The sequence below is a fragment of the Oryzias latipes genome, chromosome 5, assembly GCF_002234675.1.
Source record: "Oryzias latipes chromosome 5, ASM223467v1".
Lineage (NCBI taxonomy): Eukaryota > Metazoa > Chordata > Actinopteri > Beloniformes > Adrianichthyidae > Oryzias > Oryzias latipes.
The window spans coordinates 13,736,522-13,764,362 of record NC_019863.2 but is presented as its reverse complement, the minus strand read 5'-3'; the positions used below and the strand labels follow the sequence as shown (position 1 = coordinate 13,764,362).

Below are 27,841 nucleotides of genomic sequence, written 5' to 3'. Positions count from 1 at the left end.
TTTCTCACAGATGCACATACTTATTATCCATCCAAACCCTCTACTTTTAGTGGTTCCACTTCATCTATTGTCAATTAATGCTCAGGTGGTCCGTTCTTCCACTTCACACTCCGGCATCAGTTAGGTTTCCCTTTATATTACTCATGACAAGACTGCATCACTTCTTACTTTGTCCATCTCTGTGTAACCACAGCTTGTGCAAATTCTGACAGGTCAAGTTAATGATGAACACATGACAAACTTCCGCAAACACTTGTCACACAGGCCAGCTTTTCCTGCACAAGGAGGGTCTAGTTTTCAGGTAGAAAAACAAGCAGACACATTCACGCACTCTTATCAAAACACTTTTGAAATAATATAATTTATTGCACATTTAAAGATCAACATAAAGTGGCACAATACCAATTTCAATTCTTGTTACATTAGGAAAAAAAAAATAGTCTTTACAAAATGCTCACACCGGTTAAGAACTGTTTTTTAGTGGCCAAAAGTTTAGAGGGATGCAAGACCGAAAATGCATAGTTTATAAAAGCAAAAAGATTCCTTTTTAAAAGAGAGAAAGATTGTTACAGTTCTTAAAATGGCAGCCAAAAATACAACCTGACTTCACTGTTACTCATGTTTGTCATGAGCCTTCTTAACTTCCACAAAGTCTCAATGACTTACAGGCGGAAAGGAAGTGCCAAAAAAGGAGGGTAATTCCCCCATTCTAAATAAGCAAAGTATTATATTTTCATGAAAAGATGAACATCTACCCAAAAAAACAAATATAAGCTGTTTTATACCAAAAAAAACATTTTGAGCATGGCCTTTTATATGACAAGGAGCATAAGATATAAAACTCAGTCCCGTTTATGATTAAATCTTGTAGGAGCAGGCGTGTCCTCCACTTGGAGGTGCAATGAAATGAAAACTATACAAAAACAAATTACATGATAGTCACAGTCAATCGTTTAGGAAACTATTTACATCTTTGACCTCATTAATCACACGATTCTGTAACAACAGAACCCACACTCTATTGTTCTGGTTATGATAATCAGCCATGTTAAAATCAGTCAACATCACAGCTTGTCATTTCTTTGTGACGTGAGTGGGCGAAGACTGCTGTCTCTTATTGCTGCATGACTCATGTTATAAAAACTGGCTTAAACCATCTAAACTCTCATATCTGCTCCTGCAGATCTTTAACCTGTGACACCAAATTAAAATACCTGCAATTTGAGCAAGAAAAGAAAAATCCTAAAAACTCTACATTATGTACATTATGACTAAAAACAAATGGAAAAAAACTGTATTTAAAAAAAAAATGTATATGATGCCAAATCTTCAACCGAACCTTAAGTAATCACACATGTTCATGTACAACACAGCATAAATACAAATCCAGCCAATGATCAAGAGAAGAACAGCACATAAGCATGCTAACTGGCTTTAAAATCAACTCTCATATATTGAAGTCAAACACAGTTTTATTGGGGTTACCTGATCAAAAGTTTACAGTTTCAATAGAGTTGCCTGGTTGCATATTTTAGATGTAATAAAAGTTAATAAAACCTATCTAATTAGTTTAGCAATTGGTAAAAATGGTTACCTATCTGGTTTACTCACCAACAAACAGATCACCTGGCGGATTCAAGTAAATAATTGTGTGGTATTCAATGACAAGCTTCATAAAAGTAAAACAGTATTTGCACATTGACAGCAGGAAAGAAATGTTTGGCACAGAACACACCTTCTTGAGTTGGACGATGGCTCATACTGATTGGTTTTGTGGCCCCTTCAGGGGTTTTTTGTAGACCACCTGACGAATGTCACTACACTTATCTGGGACAGAAAGCTAAAACATCTTGAGCTGTTGTTTTTAGGTGGTCCTGAAACAGTGCTAATTGCTCCCACTGTAAGACAACAAGCATTCAGCCACAAACTGCATCAAAATTGGTTTTTAATGGAGTTTTGATCCAACATGGTTTAACACGATAGAAGGCCTCAAATGTCGAAATTCAGTAACTTTAAGAACTTGCCTGTTAGATACGTTTGGCATGGCTTCGTGATGATTTTAGCAACCTTCTCAACTGAGCAAACCCTTAGATAAGTCGACATCATTTTCCCAAAGTAAAAAAAGAAGTTAAAACCGCAAAGCAGAATTCAGAAAACAGATTTATGTGGAGACCAGAAGAAGCACTTAAAATCTGGAGAGACGTAGTGAAGGCCAGACAGAAAAAGAGGCAGAGAGGAGATGAGGCGTGTTTAAGGAGATGGATGGATGCCACAGCAGCAGAGCTCTTCTGTAGGCGGAAAAGGTACCAGACAAAGGTGGAGAAATGCGACAGAAAAAGAAGGAAATGTCACTCAGCAGCTGATGCCCAATTTAAATATTCTCTCTTGGCGGAAGGGAGGAGGTTGCATTTGAACTCCTCACATCATCAACAAATCTTGATGTTATTCCTCACATTGCTGCACCTTTTAAAAACAATTTCCCCCTCCAACCCCAAAGTCCAACCATGGTTCTTTTACTCCTCTGAACTTCTTCAGTGCATTAGAAATGGGGTAACAAGAGTGGATAGTTTCTGCAGCAGTTCCTTTAAAGCACAGCAGTGGGCTTCCACAGGTATCAGTCTCGGTTTAGCTTCCACTTCCTCACAGAAGAGTTTCACAGGCTCAGATCCTCCTCAGATGCTCCTTGGTTGGTTAGTGCAGATCATTCAGTGCTGAGACCCCCCCTACCATTTTTTTTTTTCAGATTTGATTCAGTGAGATTCTATAGGTTCTCCCCAGGTTGATACTGGGGTTCTGTGGAGGTGAAATAGTCCTCTAGGAAGCCTTGAAGGTACTCAAATGTAGGCCTCTCCTCTGGGTCCTTCCTCCAGCATGACAGCATGAGCTCGTGCAAGGAACTAGGGCACTCCGCGGGGCAAGGCATCCTGTAGCCACGCTCCACCTGATCCAGCACTTCACGGTTTACCATACCTGCCGGAGAGAACAGGAAGTTCACACTCAAGAGACAAGCTCTCTTCCTTTAATGGTAGAACTGCCGGATACAGTTAATTCATTAGAACTGCTGATAAATGTGAGAGATGTTTGGCTCAAATACTTTTTGATGAAATACAATGAATTACACCTGAGTAACCTGCAGATCAATTTGTAAAGCTTTGTTAAAGTGATAAACAAATAAAATGTTTGCAGTCATAAAATGTGGTGCCATAAAAATGACGAGCAATATGGGAGATATCCAGCTGTGCAATTTTGAGCCAGATTCCAGCTCGGATGAGGAAAACGTAGACGCACATCTACAAGTGGATGGATCAGAATGGAGCGGAGCAGGGAGCTTGTGGCTCGCCGTAGTAGCTTCTACTTAACAACTATAATCTTTTTCCAACTGCATTTTTTTGTCTGCTCTTGATTCACAGCAATATTAATAAAAATGCTCAGAAATACTAGATGAACCTTCATTTTCTTTATACATGTCCTCAATCATGAGAGAAATGCCACGAGAACATGTAGAAATCACAATTCTCATTGGAGTGGGTCTTTAGGAAGATCAAACCAGAGATCTCAGCACCTGAATTTGAACAAGTGCAGCTCTTACCTGGATAAGGAACTCTGCCTTTAGTTGCCAGCTCTGTTAACAGCACACCAAAGGACCACACGTCAGACTTGATGGTGAAACGACCGTACAGAGCTGCCTCTGGTGCCGTCCATTTGATCGGGAACTTTGCACCTAAATTAAGAAATCAAAGTTAATATATTCACTTCCAGATTGAAACCAAATATATATCTCTGTGTCTTATTTTAGCATTGCTGAGCTGATTTGATGGACGTTAAGTGACGGCATACCCTGTCTTGCAGTGTACTCGTTGTCTTCAATCAGTCTTGCCAGACCAAAGTCAGCTACCTTACAAACAAGGTTGTCCCCCACTAGGATGTTAGCAGCCCGCAGGTCTCTGTGGACGTAGTTCATCTTCTCCACATAGGCCATGCCAGCTGCAATCTTGTAGAAGAGAAAGGCGGTTTACAGTTTTTATCAAATTAAATAAAAAATAAACCTTAAAGAAAATCTCAGTGTACCTGAGCTGCCATGTCTACCAGCTGTGGCAGTCGAAGCAACTTTCCTGTGTCTCCTTTCAGGAAGTCCAACAAGCTACCTGGGAATGCAGGGGGATAATATGAATAACATTATGGGTGGCTGTGGCTCAGGTAGTTGGGCAGGTCGGCCCATGGTCAAAGGAATGGCGGTTCGATCCCCGCTCCGCCCGGTCAACTGTCGTTGTGTCCTTGGGCAAGACACTTCACACAGCCTGGCTCCAGCGTGACTCCAGTGGTGTGTGAATGCGTATGAATGTCCTGGTGATGGCCAGAGGCGTACACTGACAGCCACGCCTCTGTCAGTCTGCCCCAGGGCAGCTGTGGCAACATCAATAACTCACCATCACCAAGTATGAATGAGGAGTGAATGAATAATGGACACACTGTAAGCGCTTTGAGCGTCTGGAAAAGCACAGATATATCCAATTCATTATTATTATCAATATATCCTGTATTAAAACTAGACCTGTAACAGTGGTTATGAGTGCACTTCTGACTTTCATTCAATCCCTTTTTCTGAAGTGTTAAACATTGGTTTTTTTTGATAAAGTAGAGAAACCTGTTAGCATTTAAAACATATTCATCACAAAAAAAAGAGGACTTACTCAAGAAGTCATTGTTAGAGTGTGCTGTTCTGTTGTACCTTGGCTCATATATTCCGTGACGATGTAGATGGGCTCCTCAGACACAACAGCGTAGAGCTGGACCAGCTTCTCGTGCCGGAGCTTCTTCATGACCTGTGCTTCCTGAAGAAAGGCCTCTGGAGACATAGTTCCAGGCTTCAAGGTCTTAATGGCTACCCGTGTCGTACCGTTCCACGTGCCTGCCACAAACCAACGCCAAATGAGACGCTTTTAAACTGTCAAGCCTTAACTCATTTGAGCTGATATAGACTAACATATGTAAAGGCTAAATAATGAGAATAATTATGCACTTTATAGTTATCATGCTCGGATGCTGCATATTCAGGCTCTTCCTGTTTACTCTGACATGAATTGAGACGTCCTACCCATCCAGACTTCTCCAAAGCATCCCTGTCCCAGTTTAACGTCCAGGCGAAGGGACTCTCGAGGAATTTCCCAGGCATCCCTAGCGAGTCCCTGCGTCTGAGGTTTGGCCACTGGACAGACGTCTGTAAGGGCGTGGCAAAGGCCATCAGAGTGCTCTGAAGGTGGACAACAACAGAGAATAAGGTGGCAGCATTGTAGAAGCAGGATCGCCCGCACTGTTCGAGTACTCACTGCGGTAGTGGAAGACTAGTTGCTGCAGGCTTGTGAACTGGGTACGGGAGGTAATGTAGAAACCGCCGCTATCCAGTTTCCTGATCTTGTAATGCTTCACATTCAGGCCTTTGGCGTTGTCATAATCCAGCACAGACAGACAATAAGCCCCTGTGAGCAAACAGAAGAGCAGACAGAAGTTAAAACAAGAAAAGCTTGGGGCCTCTCTGACAGCTGCTCTGCGGAGTTTCCGAGCAGCTGTGCCTTCAAGCTTCAAGTGTCTTGGTTCCTGTCCTTCACCTTTGGAAATTTCACCACAAAAAAAAGAATTAAAACGAATTTAGGAAGCTAGTTCTCAGACATAAAATCCTCTCTTTAGACACAATGTGTAAACATGAGCTGCCCTTTCTCTTTCTTAGAGTTTTTATAAAACAATGACATTAAGAAAACTTTTATTTTTGAAGTATTTGTTTAAGCAAGCTGCAGCATTAAAACGTAGTGTAGTCCTGATTACTACAATAAATAAGAAAGCAAATGTTTACTATAGAAAATACGACATAATATCTAACTTCTTATTTCAGTCTGTATCACATGGAACCAATGTGGCAGAAGGAAAGTCCCCTTAACTCAACATATGATCCGGTTTCTCTGAGTCAAGCAGACATAGCAGAACTACGCGTTATTACAAATCCTTCCCTTTGTTAGGGTTCTAGTAAAGACGAGTGATCCTCGGCTAAGGACGACTTCAGAAAGATTCGTTCTCAGACAAAAAATACATTTGATTGAGCGCAAAATGAAAAAAAATTATTATACAGATTTCACAACGGAGAACAAACAAAAAAATCTATAAAAAAAAGACAAAGAATTAAGCAAAAAAATAATATCACATTTTTGGCCATTTAGCTATACGGTTTTCCAAAAATTAGCTTTAGCCGTAGAAATGATTGTGATAGTTTGTTTCTTTGACAATACAGTAAGTGGAGAAGATGATCAATTACTGCATTCCAGATCTGACTATTAGATGAACCTTTGGCTCAACTATAAAAGCATAAAGTTCAGCAAGCTGTTTCCAGACGTTTGAAAGAAGCTTTGCAAAAAAACATTGCTTTGTGACACTAAGTTAGTTCTCCAGCATTATTGATTTACCAGCCACATCATTTACCATCATGCAAGTGAGTTTCCCATTCTTAATGACAAGTGAAAATTATTCAATCTCTACAGATAATGTCCCAAATCCACATTTAGGTTGGAGCAATTCATGGCAAACAAAGAAACAAATGTAAGATCTTTCATTTGTGACAGCAATCAAACGGATTTAGGAAGTGAAGAGAAAATTGCCTTAACAAAGCTCAGCTCCACAGCGAAGAAATCCACTGTTTGATCTGGAGCTTTCGCTGACTGACACTCACTCTGCTTCTTATGTAGAAAGGAAAAATTTGGGGCAAGAAAAGGATGCACCTTAAATTCACCACATGTGCATCATGTATTAAAACAGCAATCCTTTGACAGCTAAACCCCTCAGCCTTCCATGATCAAAGGCAAACCATTTTTGCTTTTTTTTCGGCTGAGATTGTTTTGCGCTGTGCATGGATTCACCTGCAAGAGCTGAGCAAATCACAGCAGTTTTTTTCTTTGTTTATGCAGGCAAGATTAAGTGGCATAATCACATTTAACAAATGTCACTTGCAGCATTTGTGTTTGCAGCATGAGCCAAACGTATCACTTCCCTGCTGTAATCTAAGATCATTTGCACACTATGCAACATGTCATTGCAAGTTGGCGCTCATTTGTGAAAAACTGTGAACCCAACAGTCAAACTGAATACAAAATCCACTCCCGCTCAAGCTCCTCTTGCTCCCCTGATTCGCCTCCTTTCTTGTAGATTTCCCCTTTACAGTTCTACCCTTCCTTGTCGTCTTTCCACTGCTCTTCTCAGTGTGTGAGCATGGGAACACTGAGTTATAGCTGGGGGGGGAACAGCACCCTCCAAGGCTGACCTAGTTCCGGTGCAGCAATTCACCCCTGTTCATTTGCAAATCCAACCCACACCGTTCGCAAGTAATCTTGCCCACAAAACAACCTCCTAAAGAGCCCACATGGGTCACAATGAGTAAATCTGACAACAGAAAATGATGCAAAACTGTTTCAGATCTCAGGCAGTAAAGCTACAGCACTAGAGGCATGAAAGAGCATGGCTTTATTAAAAGGCTCAGCCTCTTTGTAATATAGTCCTTGAAGATTATTCTGTTTTTATAGCAAAAATCATGTCTATTTCTCTATATAGACTCAGAGAATCAAGAGACTATCAACTCGTTTGTGTTTTTTTTGGGTCATTAATGTAAAAACATTCAAAACTAATGCAGTTATTTAATGACAATCTGTTTCCCCCATACAAGCTAGGATCAATAAATCGTTAGTGGTAATTTTAGTGCAATTTATAAAATCTTTATTCTGCTATCTTTGATAAATGCATCACTTAAGCCAAATTTATAGACAAAAATATGATCTACCGTAAATCAAAACAGTAACTTAATCCCTTTATTCTGAAAGGTTGCCCAACCATAGGTCCCAAATTTAAGAAAAGTCATTTTATGCTTTATTCAAACATATTCTTAGAACTTGACCAAAAGTGCCTTTTTCCCCATGTGGCTTTCTCACAGCTTCATGTAGTCAGCAGTTAGAATGATACGTGGGACCTTTTAACAAGTTTTCTCCTTGCAATGTGGTGTCCATTAGTTGATGTGTCTTGCCTTAACCCCATCATGCCTGAGTTTATTTCTAATTATATAATTAAACATTTCTCAAATGCCTTTTCATTAAATCTGATGCCAAACTAAGTTAAGTTAAGGCTGCAAATTAGTGACGTGAGGTGGGAAGGGGTTAAACATCTGTTCGCTCACCTTTAGTGGTCTCGCTCTCCCGCACCAGGAAGGTTCCTCGTCTGTTCTGAAGGTTCAGAAGGAGCCTCTCTGAGTCACGCCGAGTGATCTTCCCGAAATACCACCTGCCGAAGAAAGGAAGTGATCAGAGGGAAGCTCCTGCTGAGCTGCTGAAGCACACCTCAGGGCTATGCATGCATTAAAACACCTATCCAAGAACTTCCACACCCATTGCTGGATGGATGCACACACATATACCTGCACTAAGTTACCAGAGCAGCAATTGCCAAGACTTGCATTGAAAACGTGAATAAATAAATGGGCTAAACTAAAGATAATGTACTCTTCTGCTTGGATGGAATCTGAGGGAGCCACATAGTTGCTGGGGATGTAACCACTTTCTCCTGTTGTCAGCGAGCGAGCGAGCCACCAGTCCCCTTCTCTGTGAAGCAAGAAGATGTAGAGCAGGAGAGTCAGTGATGAACACAACTTACGACAAGGAGGACATTCTTTGATTAAACACTCTTACATTTCTGCTAACGATACAACAATGAATTAAGCACGACCAGTGCTTAATCCCTTTTGGGGAAATCACAGGGTTGCTGGAGCCTTTCCCAGCGACTGCAAATGCTGGGAATATTCCATATGGTTGCCCAATCCATGGCAGGGTCACACACTCACATACACATCAAGGGACAATTTATAGTCATCAATTGACCTACAGTGCATGTTTTTCATCTGTGGGAGGAAGCCGGAGTGTCCGGAGAAAGCCCACGCATGCACGTGGAGAACACACAAACTCCACACAGAAAGGACCCAGCCAGGATCCACAGTAGCACCTTCTCTCTATAAAGGGGAGGGTGCTAATCACTACACCAATGTGCAGCCCTAATGGAAAGTTTAAATAAAAGAAGTGCAATAGGTAAATCACTTTTCATTGCTTCAGTATGAAATTACTTTTTCTATTAAACAAATGCACCAAACTTGTGAGATAAAGTGTAAACAAATGACTATATATGCTTTGAATTGAAACTGGGATATGACCTGACTGTCATGGAATTTTCTTCCTTCATGTCTTTCCCAGATCTGGAGTTTTACGTCGTAGATGCAAACATACAGGTCACTTGCTTACTCATAACAATTAGCTCTCAATGTATGTGGCTGTTCATGTCTTAACATGTCTCCATAGAGTAATTGAACACCTCATCCAATAATATGGCTAATGGCTGTTAAAACCAGTTTTTGCATGCATTTTTCTTTCTTGACAATAACTAATCTGGTAATTCACAGAGAAAAGAATCTATAATTTCTTGCAGATCTTAAAGGTTTTAAGATTTGCAATTATATTTTAGCTAAGATGTGCATACCTCCATGAGTTTAGAGAATGTGCGTAGACTACAGCTGCATTGTTGTTTCCATCATATTACTATCATTCCAACGCTTGGAGCAAAACGGAAACAAACACTGGGGTTCGCTTTCCAAGTACACTCTCATCCCTCCTCCAGGCTCCCAGAATGGTGTGAGAAAACCACAATGAGAAAAGTAAACAAGCAGCCTTAAATTCTGCCCGCAGTCCCTCTACTTTTCATTTGATTCATCAACAATAAAGTAAATAGTTGCAGGAACAGTAGGAGCTTGGTCAGATGTGGGTTGGAGGGTTTGCACACACAGAGGGACTAAACAAAAGGGTGAGTGAGGTTTTTCCGGGATTGAATAATACTGACCTGAAGCTGTACTTTTTCCTAGAAGAGACCATGAAGCATGAGAAAGAAAGGAGAGATAACAGACACAGCAGACACATCAAAACGCAGCAAGAAGACACAGCAAGGCAAGTAGCACAGACAGAGAGCAGAGGAGTTGGATTTGCCATGGGGCCACACAGTGGGGATGTTTTAGGCTGTTTCTAAAAGAGATTGGTTGCTGTTTTGTTTTTTTTATTCTCATGACAACACTTTTCAGGACTAACAAAATCCTTACTCTTCTTTTTAAAAAATAAATTGTGGAACTAGCGGAAAAACTAAATATTTGTATAGATTTCTCTAAGAGCTTTGCACTACCTCACAGCAAGTCATTGCTCACGTTTGACCCTTTTATGTTGGCCTTAGACTAAAGAAAAGGGAAGTAGGTCAGACATATAGCAAGAAGTTATGGGTACAGTACAAAGGCTATAAAACAAAACTGTATTTTTTCTGATTTAAATGCCCCCAAATGAAACACTTTGCTTTCAAATACAGACCTTGCTGTTTAACTCTGTTTTGTTTCACCCACCCTAACCATCTGTGCGCCAATGCCATCAGAGGAACACTTTTCCGGTGTTATCTTTGAAGGAATGTAAGCATTCATCTCAGTGAGGCACTTTGCAAGTGTCTTAAAGATTATGTTGATGGCAGTAGCCCAAGAGAAGCAGAATCCATTAGCAAAAGTGGTGCACTCTTCTGCTTTAGTAAACAGAGGGGAGGCACAGCTCCACTGTTACCAGCTCGGCCTCTCACCAAGTTTCCTGTGCTCATTCAAATGGAAATGCATGCAGTCTCATGTATGTCTGGACATCTGTGTGTATATATGTTTGTGAAGCCCTGGCATGGAGGGAAGACAGACATGATTGTTGATTCTTACGTGTTGTTGACAATCTGCAACCGGTCGCCTTTCCTAAAGGTCAGATCAGAGGCCGTCCGGGACTCATAATCATATAAAGCCACAAATGTGGTAACACCTCCTAAAAGAAACCAACACACAGACACCTGTCAGTCTGGTAATAAGAAATTTCATAGCATGAACAAGAAGTAACCTAATTTTATTATCTATCTATCTATCTATCTATATCTATATCTATAGATATAGATATTTGTTTGCTTGTAAGAACTTGTGATTTCATCAGTGTAACAGAAAAACATCAGAAATGTGTTCTGTGGTCCATCTGGCTTGTGGTAAAGTTCATATTATTGTATTTTTTAAGGAAAATGGGTCTGAGTTCTTATGAGCTAAATATATTTACTTTGTTTTACTGTAAAAATAAAGGAATTCATTTCAAATAATGTTAATGTTGAGGAGAAAGGAAACGTTGTCTACCATCAATAAAAAAAACAGTTGCATGTAAAAAAAAAACCATCTAAATACTGAGCAACATTTTTAATGTAATGCCAGATTTTTTGTCCACTAAGAACATAGTTAGTGGACAAAAAAGTGGAAAATTCATTATTTTATTTAATAAAATATAAGCAAAAAATAACTTTCCTTTGTTTAAAATCATTCTTGTAACAACAAGAATATCCTGCATAAGTAGAATAAATGGTATGAATGAAAGTTTTAAAATGCTGTGAAACAAATGTAACAAATTTGAATAAGAGGGGTGACTTTTCATCGCACATTTAATTGAATACAAGTAAAAAGTTTGCTGCCATTAGATTATCCAGAATGTAACCTCATTATGTGCAAAATATCTCTGCTATCATGGGCATAGCTAGTGCAATACCTACCTCACTGTGGAAAGTAAATCTTATTTAGCTTTTGTAAATTGGACATTTTTTGTGAAATTCCTTTTCTTATGCATGTCTGCACTGAACAGTGATCGGCTCTCATTTAACTGTATGCGCGTGTGATGCGAATTGTACACGTGTATAGTGACAATAAAGGCATTCTATTCTATTCTAATTTAGTACAACTTAGTAAATGTATTTTATTACGAAACCCCTCTGAATTGGAATGTATTGCTTGTCGACTTAATTTTAAATGAATTTTAAAAAATCTAAACTTTTGTTACTTTTTTTAAATGCAAAAGTCAGATTTGTTTGAAGTTTTGCTATGTTTTGGTGTGAAAAAAAATGGTTGTGTTTTTTTTCTCCTGTCTCAAACAATATCTGCAGCAACACACACTGAAAACAAGTGTGATCGGAGACTCATGAGTGAAAATTTAGTCTTTGGATCTTGTTAAGTCTTCTTCTCAGCTGTGTTGCTGTTCCTAACACGTACAGACCACGCTTGCATAAAAAACCCCAGGATGAAGCAATAATATCTGTTTTGCTTTTCCTTTAAAGCTCACAGATTATAGAGGGAACAAGGAGCAGGGGCCTGCTTCAAGAAAGAGGCTTTACATAGTCTGACCGTACCAGGAAACTGAGTTTCAGTATCAGAAAAGATGATCTGGGTGAGCTCAAACACTCTGACTAGCTCTGAGTTTATCACAGATACTAAAGCCACCATCATCATCATCATCAGTGTAGCTCTGATTGAAGAATTATCAATGGCAACAGGTAAACAAAAACCCAGTGTGTAGATTCTGACCTGCATTTACTCTGTATATGAGCCCATTTGCCCAAATTGAGAGCCAAATGAAATAATGTAGTAGTAAAGAAAAAGGAGCATTCAGACAGACAGGCAATGCTTCCTAAATACACTCTTAAAATTTATAATAAGACAAAGTATGCTACTATTGAAATTAGATCTGGTGGTAATGACACAGAAACTAAGGCTAAGTAAAGTCAACCAAAGAATCTTTATGATGAAAGGCTCTTATTTGTAAAGGAAAATTCATAACAATACATTACAACAATACAACTTTTTTTTTAAAGTACTGTATATTTATACATTTTAAATTCATGTTTATGTTTAAAATCTGAAATAACATTCACAACACTTGATAATGTGCTGCATTTTTTTTAGATATACAGTATTCATTTGAAATTACATAATATAGAATAAATAAAGCCACAAAACAATAAAGGTATTTTCTGACAGAGCTTTTATTTGAGTACGTCCTCAACTAAAGGGACAGAAAAATTACTGTCTGCATGATTATGAACAAACCTTCAGGTTTCATGCAAGGTGTTAGGATGAAAATGTGTGTTCAACTTTGGAAGCAATGACCATAAAAATCTGTTCTTTATGTAGATTGTTTACCATAACAGAATTGTTCAAGTTTTAAAACTTGCTTAAATCCGCTGGGTATATAAAAAATTAATCCTTGATACAATTTGTATTTTTAAAGATAGACAGAAACATGTTTCAGACTTTTAGAGGATAAGATACTTTTTCATCAAATCAAGGCAAGAAAAAAAATTGACATGAATTCTGTGGATGCAGAAATGAAACACGAGTCTGACAGACTGTCTCAGACTGACTCTGTCTCCCTCCACCACCTGTAACCAGTGATAATGAAAAACCTTTCATGAAGGAGTACTGTTCCTACCTGAAAGAGGTCCTCTCTGAGGTGACGTGAGAGTTCCCGTGTCATCCACCCCTCCAAACAAAGCCAACACGGGAGTGTTTGTGGGGGCGAGCTGCTGCTGCCCTTGATGCCCCCGTCTGCCTGATCCTACAGCAGGGCTCCGGTCGGGGGTGAGGGTCTGCTGGGCGGGACTCAGATGACGGAAGTGTCCACTGTCTGATCCTGTACCTATGGTGCCATCCAGGCTCATGGAGCGCGAGCCCAGCTCCTTGGGCTTGCTCTTGCCTGCTCCCATGTGCAGACCTGGAATGATAAGTAGTGATGAGCAGGAAAGCAATATCTGCCAACTTGCAAGCTTTACACTTTGTTTGCAGATTGGAAAACCTTTCAGTTCCAATCCCAATCTATTCAGTTCCTTTCATAATAATGTAACCAGCGTGGTTACTTGATCCAAGGACAGAACCAGTCCTTTTCATAGCAAAGTTCTTTTTTAGAAAGTCTATATTTATGTTAAGAATATTGAAAAAGTATTGATTTAAAAAGATACAAGTCAATCAACCAGCCCATTTTAAAGCTAGTTTATCTTTATATAATCACAATTTCATAAAATAAATGTGTACATGCACAGCATGCTGCAGCACTAAGAGGATGATGTACAGAAAACATGTATATGGGTTAATCAAGTCCATACTGAATTCCAAAAGCTTTAACAAGAGCAACAAAGCCACAAAGAAAACTTATCGACCAGGACACAAGCACTTCAAACACCTTTATTATGCCCTGATAGATGCAACAAGTCAAGAGTGTGCCATCATCAAGACGACAAACAGGATCAGAGTCAAGTGCACCCACAGAGCTGGAGTGCCTCGTTCACACCAAGTTCAGTCCTTCCCTCCAGGCACAGTGGAGTGACTCACTGTGAAGCTAGCTATTTCAGGCCGGCTGAAACAGAGACAGTCACACACACATGAAACAGCCTCGCTCCTTTGTGAACAGAAGAGCTCTCAGTTCCAGACAGAGTGTATGCATGTGCGTAGGTGTGTGTGCTCATGTGCATTAGCAGCTGTTCCCTGGCCGTTGGGAAACAAGACTCGCACACTAACACTGAACACAGTTGTGTCTCACATCCTTTTTCCAACACATGCATATAGTGACTGTCTCAAACACGCACTTGTGTCAGTCTGACAGACAAGACAGAGGAGGGTAATAATCAGACATGGAGGAAGGAACTGACTGTAGCCTTAAAAAGAACTTGTAGGCGGTGCACGGACAGCTGGGGCTTTGTGGGTGTTTAAAGTGTGATGTGTGAGCATAACATAATTACACAGGTATGGGAATTCTCAAAGATGTGGCAGGGTATCAGTGTGGGCAAATACGGATCTGAGAGAGCATGAATGTACTACAAGCAGTTGCTGAGGAACAATATAGTTGCAGGAGCTTCAATTTGACTTCTGGCAGCAAGAAATCTTGAGATAAGGTGACTGATGAAGACGAGGTGATGCAGAATAAGATGCAGGTCCTGTAGAAATTTGATGACTTTCAAGTAAAGGAAGCTGCACAGTTTCTGTCAGAAAAATTCTTGTCACAGTCCAAAACTGGACCTCGGCCCTGACGAGTAATCACTTAATCAGAGGTTGTGCTGCAAACTTTCAATTTCTTCTTGTTGATCCACTCAAAGGTACGAAAAAGAACTTTCTGATAATAATTGCACAACCATTAAAAAGAAAAGGATAAAAACCATCCAAAATGTTGTATTTGCTGCATTTATGGATTTAAAAAATAATATTTCAACTGATAAAATGCATGAAGTCTCCATGTCAGGCTGACATTTAGCTTAACTGAGACCAGATTCTTTGCGTTGTCCAGCTTAATGACTACAAATGGCGTATACTTAATAAATCACTTTTCTTCCTTCTTAGAAGGCCCAAAGTGCTTTACAGTCACAGTCCCATTCACACTCACTGATGGCGGCTCCAGGCCTCCACTACCCATCACTGGTGCCAACCTATAACCACCAAGAGCAATCTGGGGTTCAGCGTCTTGCCCAAGGACACTTCGACACATGGGCGGATAAAGCAGGAACCAAATCTGTGATCAGAGGTCATCCGCTCTACCTCTGCACCACAACCGCAAAGTCAAACATTTAAAACTTTATCCATTAACTTCTACTACTTATGACCACCTCACAATTTCAAAATAGGAATGCTTCACTTAAATCAATGGCAGCAGTTCTCCAAATCTCAAAAGCAGGAAAATAAATCCTGCTTTTTTTTAAAGTATCGTAGAAACCAAACCCGTCAGAGTAATAGTCTGTCCAAAAATAGCTGATTGTTTGACAAATTGAGTCTGAGCTGGCCACAACTCTAATTGGGATTATACAAGTATATAAAATGGGCAGAGGTAAACACTGGCTATCAGCTGAATGAGCCAGCCTTTCATTTTCACTGCCCTATGTGTACAACAAAGCATGCCTAATTCAATTTTAGAGCCAAGTGATACAGTCAATTAAATATATTTAGTGACACTCCATTACTGCATTCTGTTACCTTACTTGTCCACTGAAGGATTTATTTGTGAAAAATTAATTCCAGGGGAGACCAACTCCAATCCCTCCGGCTCATCAGTGTTCACCGCTGTGCAACACGGTCATTTCAAGAGGGAACAGACGGAATCTTTGAAGATCGGAATTTCAATCAGTAAATACCTGTACAAAGAATGGGACGATTATTTTGATCATATTATTATTTTAAAAAAATAAACAATAAATGAAAATGGAATACAAGTAGAGTTAATGTATAGTCTATCACTGGTGTCACATTTTTATTAACTGTAAACCAAACTTTCAGTATTAGCAATAAATCAAGTGCTTTGGAAGGCACTCACATACCAACTTTGTAGTTATTTTAGAATTAAAGGTCCGATTTGGTAACAAATGTGTAATAAGGTCACTGCAGATGGATGAGCATCTGTCTGTGTGGGGTCAAATATGAGAACATCCAAAAAAGGGATAGAAATCACTGCTATGTAATCATAGAATGACATGTGTGTTTTTTCGCGACACACCCTAAAAGCCCCCGATATTAAAACTAAACAACATATAGAAGGAAAAAAAGGGCAATTTCTGGGTGGCGTTACAAAAATTCACACGAGTTGTTTTCAGTGCATGGCTGAAAGCATTTATGGGATTACAGTTACTACTGCAACTGTACAGTTGTGGGAGTTGAGGTAAAAACTGTTTTACATCTCAAAATACTTTTTTTTGAATATGGGATTATATAAGTTTGCTTCCTCCCACTCCCTTTCAAGCAATATTTATTAATTATGTCTAATTATCCTAAGTTTGATTAGTTACTGTATGCATGTATAACTGATGATTATATTGTTTTTGTGTATTATTTCTATTTTGATAGCTTGAAATAAACCATTTCAAATCAAAATCAAATCAAAATATAGGAAAACAATATTTAGTGATATTCATACAACAACCCATCAAACTCCAGCTGAATTTGCACACAAACTTATTCTCTGCAAGGTTATTTATTCTAAATATTTAGAAGTGATTTCATGGTTCAGACACTTGGGATTTTTACATTTGTTCAATATACAAAAAAACCCTGAATTCATTAAATCTGGAAACATTATGAAATCAAATTTTATTTTTAAAGCACCCTTTATACCTTAATAACAAAGTGATTTACAAAATAAAAGCATATTTCAAAGTTAAAAAACAATTATATATATATATATATATATATATATATATATATATATATATATATATATATATATATATATATTTCACCTTTACACACAACACCCTCAACACCTCGACTCCACACAATGACGAAATGAATCATAGAATGACATATAGATAAGATTTGAAGTAGAAAGCAAAATAGAAATCTGGCTTGATGCTGAAGCTAAGAAATGTTATTTTAGAATCCTGACATCCGTTTGAGGGTCAATCGTCCCAAACTTTTCACGCTGCAAAACTGCAGCTGTTTGGACTGATGAGAGGTTTAGCAGAAGTACCCAAAAAGTGAAGGTTCAGCTTTATCTGGAATGCTTAAGTTTTAGTTTCAGATCACTTTATGTTCAGCAAGAACATTGAAAACAATTATGAAAACCTTTTCGACTTTAATATGGTCCTGGAAACCTTTTGTGCACATGCCATCATTAATATCTAAATGTTCCCATAGATAGACATAGAAACAAACTAAAAAGTGTTTGTCTCTTTGGATGCAGTCTACAAAATAAATAATCATAAAAGAAAAAAAAGGAACTTAATACCCGACAATTGCATTTCCTTTCTGAGCAATTTTGCAACGATCCCACAGCAAAATACCAAACTGCAAAGTTGAAATTAGTGTGAAATAACAAAGCTTATCAAGTATTGGGAGTAGAGCTCATTTTCTTCGTTTGGTCTGGTCTGGTTCACTAGATGCCTTGTCTTTGTGTTCTCCACAGAACAGTGACCAGCCTCCAAGCCCACATGTGTAAACAGTGATGCTGACTCAAACACTTTTCCTTTTAAGGGGATGGAGTGCCCCAATATCAGTAAGTGCCAACACTGCGATAATAAAATGAGCGATAGAAAAAAGATTATAAGTGGTGGTGAGTCAAGCACAAAAAGCTCATTTGTTAGTCAACAATCCCAAAAGGAGAAAACGTTAAGAGAAGTGGTTTAGTAAATTATGAACATGGATTCTTCATAGGTATGGAAAAACTGAGATTTTCCATACGACTAGAGTACAGAGGAATGTGGACTGAAGCACACAGCTTCGATTGCCAGTGACTGCAACAACAGGCATCTATGCGCAGCAGGAGGGCGAGATGGGAAGACAAGAAGAGAGGAGGGAGAATGAGATGGAGTGTGCTGTGCATGAGCCTATTACAGAGAAACTCCACTTTCTTGAAAGGAAAACCGAAATTCTAGTAAAATAAAAAAACAACTCCTCTTTTCTTACATCCTGTACCTTGCATTTCCTGCAGCAAAATAAAATCTTCAGAGTGTGAGGCGGTCATGTTGTGTTTCACCTAAAATTTAAACAAGTATAAATTATTATTTTCACACACACACAAAAATAAGATCAGGAAGTGTTGCGCTGGTAAATAGAGGAACAGAGTCAGATGAATGAAAATGAGGACTTTAATTAAGATCTATTTTTCTTTAATTATTATTTACCTCAGAACTGCAGTGGAGTTGAAAGGCATGTCATTACAGACTTTGCTTATTGCTACCCTGTGTCCCTCTCAGCTTCTGTGCTGAGTCAGCTTCAGAAACATCTCTGAACATGACTGAGTGTAGAGGTGTGAAATAAAAGCTGGAGAAAATGAAAATCAATTCAGAAGTATGCAAAATATGTATTCATCTAAAACCGCAACATATGTGGCCAACATGTCCAGGTTGTATTTATGTGTGCGCCGTGTCGGCCTAAAATATTCTTAACCCATTTGGTCATCTTGTTAGTTAGTTAGTTAGAGGAGGTTTAAGTTAGCATAAGATGAATATCTGGTGTTACAGCTACTGCATATTATCCAAACAGTGTGCCACAATGTCCCAGCAAGTTCAATATCTAAATCATCGCATTACTTGAAGTCATTGAAGGTATAATTTCCCAACATAGGGCTAAGGATTAAATTGATGTTATAGGCACTATTTTGACAGCTGCCATTACAATGTAGAGAATTATGCTGCAAAACACTTCCACGCCTTCTTATAAGCAACATGCAATCCAGGTGAAATATTTTTCAGCCCAAAAACTCTTCTTTGATATGTAAAATCTTTAGAAAAACTATGCTTTTGAACTGATTTTAGAGTGAATCTCTGATTTAGACTTTCTAACAGCTTTCTGTGTCTGTCAAGCACAGCACAACAATGAAGCTATTGTTTGAGGAAACAATACAAGACTCCACTTCATCAGATGAAGGCTGCTGTAGCCTGATAAATTAAGTTTCTGTGAATTAGCCACTGAAAGGAGGAATCTGTTACCAGAGGAACTGAGCTGGAGAAAACAAAACCAAGAAAAACTGTCAGAATGTCTTTCAAATCCTCGTTGCTCTACGATAAATAACATGCCCCCTGGGGTTAAAGTGCTTTGCCGTCCCCTCACATGACCTAAATCAAGTTAAAAGTGTTTTAAGAAGAAAAAGATCAAGTCACTTTATCAGGGTTTGGTATTAAAGCACTGAATGTAATGTGTTGGAAAGTCTAGTTTGGAAACTGAGTGAACCACTATTTTCACCACATGAACTCTAAAGATCCAAGGAAAACTGTGGATGTGTGGACAAGCATGAAAGGCCTCCTGTGGAGGTTCCCATTGGTATGTTTAATGTATTTTTGATTTGCACAGCTGGAATGGCATCAGCCTTTTTTCCCCCAAAACAGCTGTGGAAGATAAGAGGGAAGAAGAAAAAAGAAAAATCACTTCTGTGATTATAAACGACGACTAGTTTGGACTTGATACAAAAATTATTTTTTAGAGTGAATCTGATCTGCAAAAAAAAACAAAAAAAACGCTAAAATCCAAAACATACACAATGTACAGTTCCTATTCTGTCTTAACTAGTCATAACTTATTTGAAACACATTAAGTGTGACTTGATAAAAACCACAAATCAATGCCGAAAACACTTAAGTTGAATGAATTTTTGAAACAAGTTTAATTAAACAATAATATTTCCTGCTCTCAAGAATTTCCATAAAATGTAGCTCTCTCTCTTCTTCATTTTTAAAAAACTGGTCACTTTTGCTCTATGGTCTTTGACTTGGTTTATTGGCAAGTCATACTTCAAATATAGACCATAGTCTGGTTAAAGAACCATATTTACATGTTTTATAGCAACAACAAAATTCCCAAAATTTGCTCCTCAGCATGTCTGCATTGAGCTGTCATCTCTGACCAGAATCTGCAGGGGACCTTGATCTGAAACAAATAAGAGCTAGCAGTAAACAAATACACGCTGGAGAGAATATTTCAGCGCGAGTTTCATTCAGCAAACTGTCAGCTGACTTTAAAACCCGCTGTGTGCCTCCATACATTGTCTGATCCTTTGTAATGCAAAGTACCAGTAGTTCTTGGCTGACATGCTAGGATCAGAATTTTTTTTTTTTTATAAATATTAAGTTTTGAAATAAATGACCTTGATTTTTTTTTGCAGGAAAATGTGTCATCAGCTGCACAAGTATGCATGTAAATGCAGTTGTTTACAATAACAGAATGATAACTGGAGAAAAAAACTTTATGCAACATTTGTACAAAGTGGTATTTGGAAACTTTCTTAAAAGCTATTCTTCATCAATATAACATCTGTTGTTTCTCTAGTATCTTTTTTGCAATACTACAGTAAGATGCTAATTTAAGATCCACACTTTTGGGTGTGCTGCACATTTTGCATCTTCATTTTCTGATAAAAATCTTCTGTGATGATGATAACTTCATCGTATGGATTTTCAACTATGACGACTGCCTGCTGCAAACCCACATAATGACACTTCCCCCACAGTATACCACAAGGAAAAATGAGCTATTCTGACTGTGATTAATCATGTTGAAATTATATTTAAAGGAAAAGGAATGACAAAAGAGGTACATGTGCATTCATCTGACCACATGACCTTTTGTCCTGGCTTTGGAGTCAACTCCAGAAACTAAACTTCCTCTTTGGTTAGGCTGACTGCTGGAGCTTCCAAGGCAGGGATGAGATAATCCTCATTGCATCAGTTGGGGTGAAAAAAAGTTTGTTGAAATATATCCATCCGAGTATTACTCATCTATCAATTGGTATGTTGAAAGAATGACACAAATTATTGGTTGTTATGTTTTTCTGACAAAAAAAAAACATGCATTTTTTTTTTTTTGTTGATGGGTTGAATGTTTTGTTGTCTTGGTGTTAAGACCAAACATTCAGTGAGGGTTTTTCTTTTCTTTTGTTTTCTTTTTTGAAAGCCTGTGTGAATCTGAGCACACAAGCTGCACATTTGGCCACAACCAACCTCAACGACTCACAACAGAAGGTAACAGTTGTCACTGTGCTGTGGAAGAGCAACAGACAATGCCTCCACTGAAAAGGGAAATTATGTTTGCCCCTTGGGAGAGGAGGAAAGGAAGAAGATGTTAAGGGGGGGATTTAGTGGTGGTTTCTAAAGATCAAACAAGAAGGGAAAGAGCACATTTGCACTGCGCGTTTTTTTACACTAAGCCCCACAGCAACATGAAACAAAAAAATGCCCTGGGTAAAAAAAAAAATATATATATGGAAGCAGGTCTAAAGACATACTCCAATGAAAATTGTTTATGGTGTTTTTAATGTGTTCTTGTTGCCCTTTACTCAGATGGAGAACATATACAGAGACAATTAAGCATTTGTATGTCTTTATTCAAATCGTTGTGTCTCAGGAGCAGATGGAAAAAAATGCAGTTGGAAAAAGTTTGTAGGTGTGATGCAATATCTACAATCAGAAGGCTACAATTCTGATGCTTCCACTTGCAGACAAATAGATCCATGTATGTTTTCCTCGTCTGAGCTGGCATCTGGCTTAAGACTGTACAGCGGGATAGCTCCAGTATTGCTCAACATTTTTGTTGCCCAGGTAACGTTAGATTGGGGTTAGGAGGGGCTGTAAACTAGCAGGAGAGAATAAACGAAGGGATGATGGGAAGTGATGGCAGACTCACCCAACAGTTCCCTCCACAACTCAGAGGTGAGAAACTATCTCTTAGAAAATGACACATACTTGGGGATTTTGGCTAAAAACAGCCTAAAATTAATTTTAAAAAAGACCGCTGGGAACACTTTGAAAATAGATCAAAAGATGGTTGAAGTGGAACTTTAAGCACATCAAAGTGAATGGTAGGAGATTTATATGGTTCTAGTGTCAGAGAATGAGTCTTTTTCCATTATTTGTACTGTTGCAGTTCAATTGGGAGCGCGAGACTGTGTCTCACTCTACATCATCTCACACTCAGGAAAGGCGAGAGGAAGAAGTGGGAAAGAAGGAAGAGACTGGGACTGAGTCTCTCAGCTGATAAACTACCCCCCCCCCCCATGTCGATTTCTGACTGATGCTGTCAGCCAGAGATCCAGACCATGAGGAACTGCTGCTGCAGCATGATTAATCCCACCGGACATGAATGATGCTTTGTGTCAGACGAAAATTACTCTACAGAGTACAAAAAAAAGCAATGAGGAACTTTAAAAACAATCCATTTTCTCATTTTTAAATGTCCTCTTTAAACCCATCAAAATAGGAAATGTTTTAACAGGTCATCCTGACCGATTTGGGGGAACAAGGGCTTTTAAAAAAAATTAAAAAGCATTACTGCGAATTTAAAAATAAATCTGAACAAATAAGCTGAAATAAGACAGCAAATTACTATTTTTTTGAACTTTTTAAGTACATTATACTGCAAATACACGCTAATTTGCATTGCTTTGTATTTGTAACAAAGCTTTTCTTTGTCCATGTTGAAATTGGCAATTTCCCCCTGGGATAAATAAAGTATTCTGATTCTGCTCAAGTTACATCTTGCTATTATCTTCTGACCAGAGATCCAAAAAAACAAAAACAAACAGCTTTTGTATTCAGAAATGGTAACTTTCAGTAATCTTGTAACTTTAACTCCTAAAAATAAGTCTGGAATGGGTCAGCTGGTATATTAATAAAACATTTTAAGAATGAGTTTGTCAGCCCACCCAGTGCTTAGGTGTTAGTTTTTCTGATGAGGAGTTAAACATATCACCTAGTGTAAATTCCAGTACAGAGCTTTTCCACTCCTCAAGTATCCCATTCATGTCAACCCTGGAATCCGTGGCTTTGTGGAAATGAGCTGGAACTAAACAGCCCAAAAACCAACAGTAAACAGATTAGTCACATAATTAAAATTCTTTTTCCACGGGATTAAACAGCAGTTGTCTGCAATCTGCTCTCAGGGACACGCGGGGTGGGGTGGGAGATGCCTACAGGAGCAGCAGCTGTCAAACTAAAAGACGGCAGTGGAAGGAAATGAGAAATAAACACGCAGCCGGTGGGGGCTTTGCTGAAGTTTAGCCACGTTGGGGAGGAATCGGAGCTGTGAGAGTGGGCAGAGGAGGGGGGGGGGGCGTGGAGCACAGGCGTGCGGGCGGCGGCCTGATGAATCAAAACAGGTGCTGCCTGTTCCAGCTCCATTTTGAACGTTGGCTTGGTTATGTGCTCAGGCTGCATTCACTGCGCCTTTAATCACATCGCTGCTGGTGGAGACGAGGTCACGACAACGGTTTCAAACAGTTTTTGTGTTCGCCGGATCGCAGTTATTTGTGAAACAAGCAGCCCCCCGTTGGGGGCTGGATGGCACTGTCCTAATGGGATCCTCAGTGAGTGAATGAACGGCCTGTGCAACAATGAAATCTAAGTCTGTGTGTGCGCGTGGAGGGGCTTGCATACGCGCGGGCTACACCACACTTATCATCACAACAGCTCATATAAAATAATGTAAAAAACATTTTTTCTTTGTTTCCCGTAAACACGTCCCGCTCCAATCCACTCACCTTTGACGCGTCTTGAGGTTCGACTCCAAAGGTGAGACGCGCGGCGAGGAACCGTGTTAGATCCCCGTGGCTGTCCTCATTAGAAAAAGAATGGAAGCCGATGATGAGCGGTTACTGTGGAAACCTCGTCCAGCCACGAACCGCATTCAGCGAATTTCCGTAGGATTGGAGAAAGAAGACGAGGTCATGATGGCGAGCACTGTCTCTTCTCTGGACCACGGGCACAGCTGCAGGCGGCGTCGATGGGCCGGACGAACCACCCCCCCAACACACACTCACACACACACTCACCCCGTGAGCGTTCAACTGTGAAGAGTCAATAGCGCGGCGGGGTCGTGCGACCGAGCTGGAGAGGCGTGTAAAGACATGACTCGTAAGGGGGAAGCCAGCTGATGATGGAGCATCTCTGACGAAAATATCAGGAGGACGGACAGCTTTTTTACGTCCTTTACGGCGTTGGGAGAATTCACGACGTTTTTGCGTAACTCCACGGAGAAGTTTAAAACTGGGATTTTTGGCTTTCACCGCATCTTTAACTTTTGTTTTTTCGTCTTTAGCCCTTTATGCTATTATAAATATGAGTAACAGCACATAAAACGTGTTAAGGCAGAAAATATTTTCGAGAATGTAGTTTTTTCGACTGGTGAACTGGTTGCTTAGCAACACGCACCGTTTCACTCACGAGCCGAAAATGGCTTATTTTTACAACAACAAAAAAAAACTACACTGGTTCTACAGTCAAGTAGCCTATTATTAAAATGATTTTAATCGTTTATTTTTTTAATAAAAATAACTTTTTAACATCACATGTGAATCGCATATTTGGTTTATGCAAATAATCCTTAAATTAGATTTTCACAATAAAACCACGGGATTTAATATTAAGACATGTCCCAGAGCTGTTTTTCTGTGTTGACTTTTCATCAAATATAACAATTTTTGTAAAATACACTAAAACTTTGATTCTACATGTATCATCAAATCCCAAATTTTTTTAGTTTGTGATACAAAATGCTTTGATGTGGCTATTTAAACATGAGTGATTAGAAGTATTATACATATAAAGGTGACATTTCATTGATATATAGAAACAATGTATTTACTTCTACATTGAAAAATATATCCCAAAACATTTAAAGATCACTTTATACAAGCATCAAACCAAAAATTGCCAACACATTTCCTGCTATTTAGCCTACATGCGTTTGTGAAATGAACACTCCTTTATGTATAAAATGTTTATTTAGGACATTTCAGCTTACTAACTACTTTTTCCATAACCTGAAACAGCCTAATACTTTCAATACCAAAAAGTTTCTTTTAAAAAGCAAACCTTTTTAAGCACACAATTATATTGCTCATTACATTTTGACACAATTGTCGAAAAAATGGTCTGATATTTTCAAAAGTACCTCTGGTGTGATGATACCAGGGGGGAAACCTGAAATAATGAATAAAATAAACCTGAATTCATTTCATACCAAACACAATAAATTTAACTTTGGTAGTGAGTGCACTTAAAGACACACCTTTTCTCTCTGTTTCAATGTAGATACACTTTAATCATTAATACCCATAAAAAAGATAAGAAAAAAACACTTAATATGTTTCTCAGGAAAAAAAAAAAAAAGCAAAGAATGACTGCTTGATGTGACTTGAAGGTTGCTGTGAGTTGCAATACTGCTGTAAAATAGCATAAGTGTATTTGTTGTTACAGTTAAAACTTCTAGAAGAGTGAAAATTCTTCTGCATGGTAAAATGAACACAAATGTGCAACACTATCGCTTCTTTTTGCTTTCTTTCTTAGGCTTTTGTCGGCTTTGAGGTGCGGGTCCTTTGGATTTCTTCACCGGCTCGGCAGGCTTACTTTCACTGGGCTCCACCTCCTCCTGTAGAGCAAACATGGATAATCAACACTTTAATCAGTCAAGTTATGAGTGATATATTATATAAGAATTTATAGAAATACAGGGGAAAATTCCAAACATCAAGATGTGGTTGTAGAAAAAAAAACCCTGCAAAACAGCAAAGATAGATTTGAAGTATTAAATAAAAAGTTTAAAGGGAACAATGAAGTAAAATCTTGTTTCAAGTCAAACTTTTGTTTTATCTAATGTCTTTGTGTGTATGTTGTATATCTTAATAAAATTGGACCAGAAACCCAAATAAACATAAATCCATTGTCTCTTCCTGTTGCCATGCACTTCCTAAAAGAAAGTACTGGGCTTTTGCAAAAGATGGAATGGCAATGGTGTGAAGAGTTGTCAGAAAATCTGGTAAAAACATGAGAAATAAGAGTTAGAGAATATATATTAAGCTCGTAAATATATGTTTTTTTCTCAGTGTGCATTATGAGAGTACATCGTGTTCACAAATTAAAGGTCAGCACTTCCTTTAAAATGAGTTTTCCCTGTTTTTCTGACATACTGAAAAAAAATCTTACTTGAAATATTTGTGTTACAAAATTGTCACATTTCAATATAAGATAAAAATTATGATTATTAAATTTTAAAATATATATAAATCTGTAATAAAAATAAACAGTAAACAACTGAGCTGCAGAAGATCTCTGGCACACAACTCATACTCAGAAATATGTTATCTCTCTTGATATAAATATTCTGAATTTTTTTGGAGCTCATAGGACAGTGCAGACTGAGTTGTGTTAAATGCTCAAGGCTGAACCTACACTCAATGAGCTCAGGCTTGCTGGTGATGACACTTTAAACTCTAACCAATGATCAACCAGTAACCAAACCTTACAAATGAGAGGAAAAACGCGCCTCATATTCAGTGATCTGCCTTCATCTCCTAAGGTGGAATCTCTACCTGTTGTTGGCTCTTGGATGTGGGGAAGATGATAGCCAGAATGCATATTAGCTGGAAGATGGCGCCCAGAAACAGCCCGTAGCGCAGGATACTTTCAAGCAAAGTGGGTTCAGGGACTTCAGGAGGGGACAGGTCCAGCTGCTCTGCAGACATGGTTCCGATCTGCTCGATCTACTTCTCTTAATTAGTTTTTCTGCGACAACATACGGATAATTACCACCAAAGAAGGAAAGAAAGGGAGGAAATGGTGCCGTTTTATAGAAGTGGGGGCAGACAAATGATTGAAGCCACTATAAAAACAGTATTAGCTGTAACAAAGACTGCGCTCAAGATGCACATCTAGTATTTCTGATGACAATTTTGTGCTTATGTACGCCGCAGTTGAAGTTCAACTACACCAGCGTTGTGACAGATGTTATACGATGATATACTAAACTACTCACCTTTATATTCAGCCCCAAAATCATAACACCAAACACAAATTCCTGTAATCGGTCAGAAAATGCGAAAAACAAAAGAAATGACCTACCGGAAATGACGTGAACATTTGGGATCTATTTCCGCTCCATCACTCTATCGGTGTGGTAATGTCGCCCCCTAACGTCCAGAACATTGACAGAAAAATACAACTTGGATTCAAGCTTCTAATAAAATATAATATAATAATATTTTAGGCGTCCATAAAAAATTTGTTTGTGTCGTTGAGGATTTATGCTGTTAAAATCTACACTTTTCTATTGTTAAATTTTTAAACTTCAGTCATTATAAATATATAATTAGAATAAATGAAAACATAAACAGTATGAGTGTAACAAGTCATTGATTAATGATATTAGGGCTACCCGACCAGATTGATCTATCTGAGGCAAGCTTTTAATCGAATAGACCTATGCTATCATAAAATAGTTTCAAATTGCAATAAATTAATTTTAATCGACATTGCAAAATACCATTTGGATTGAGGCCCAGTAGGTTTATTTTGCTGACATAAAAACGACCAAGTACGTCACAGCAGACGACACACACGTGATGGCAGCAAAAACGGATCAAACCATTATTATAGTCCAATGTGTGGAAACACTTTGAATTTTGTTAAGACGTGATCGTACAGTCTGGTAGAATGTTTTAATAAT

The 27,841-nt window shown here is 38.6% G+C and overlaps 2 protein-coding genes across 3 annotated transcripts; both read right to left on the bottom strand.

Annotated features, from left to right (window-relative positions):
- Window positions 1–333: 333 nt before the first annotated feature.
- Window positions 334–24,487, bottom strand: src (SRC proto-oncogene, non-receptor tyrosine kinase). 2 transcript variants are annotated; one of them, XM_011474984.3, is made up of 13 exons: window positions 23,880–24,487; window positions 13,371–13,652; window positions 10,802–10,901; window positions 9,910–9,927; window positions 8,529–8,627; window positions 8,207–8,310; window positions 5,328–5,477; window positions 5,096–5,251; window positions 4,730–4,909; window positions 4,069–4,145; window positions 3,838–3,991; window positions 3,590–3,721; window positions 334–2,970 (listed from the first exon to the last, which is right to left on the bottom strand). In XM_011474984.3, the coding sequence occupies exons 2-13, from the start codon at window positions 13,642–13,644 to the stop codon at window positions 2,762–2,764; spliced, it is 1,653 nt and encodes a 550-aa protein (XP_011473286.1). In that variant the 5' UTR covers window positions 13,645–13,652; window positions 23,880–24,487; the 3' UTR covers window positions 334–2,761. The 2 variants fall into 2 exon arrangements, with proteins under 2 accessions (XP_011473286.1, XP_004068853.1); XM_004068805.4 differs by lacking the exon at window positions 9,910–9,927.
- Window positions 24,488–25,007: 520 nt separating this feature from the next.
- manbal (mannosidase beta like) lies at window positions 25,008–27,253 on the bottom strand. Its single transcript, XM_004068804.4, has 3 exons — window positions 27,152–27,253; window positions 26,709–26,901; window positions 25,008–25,768 (listed from the first exon to the last, which is right to left on the bottom strand). Exons 2-3 carry the CDS (start codon window positions 26,859–26,861, stop codon window positions 25,658–25,660), a joined length of 264 nt encoding a protein of 87 aa, XP_004068852.1. The 5' UTR covers window positions 26,862–26,901; window positions 27,152–27,253; the 3' UTR covers window positions 25,008–25,657.
- Window positions 27,254–27,841: the final 588 nt, after the last annotated feature.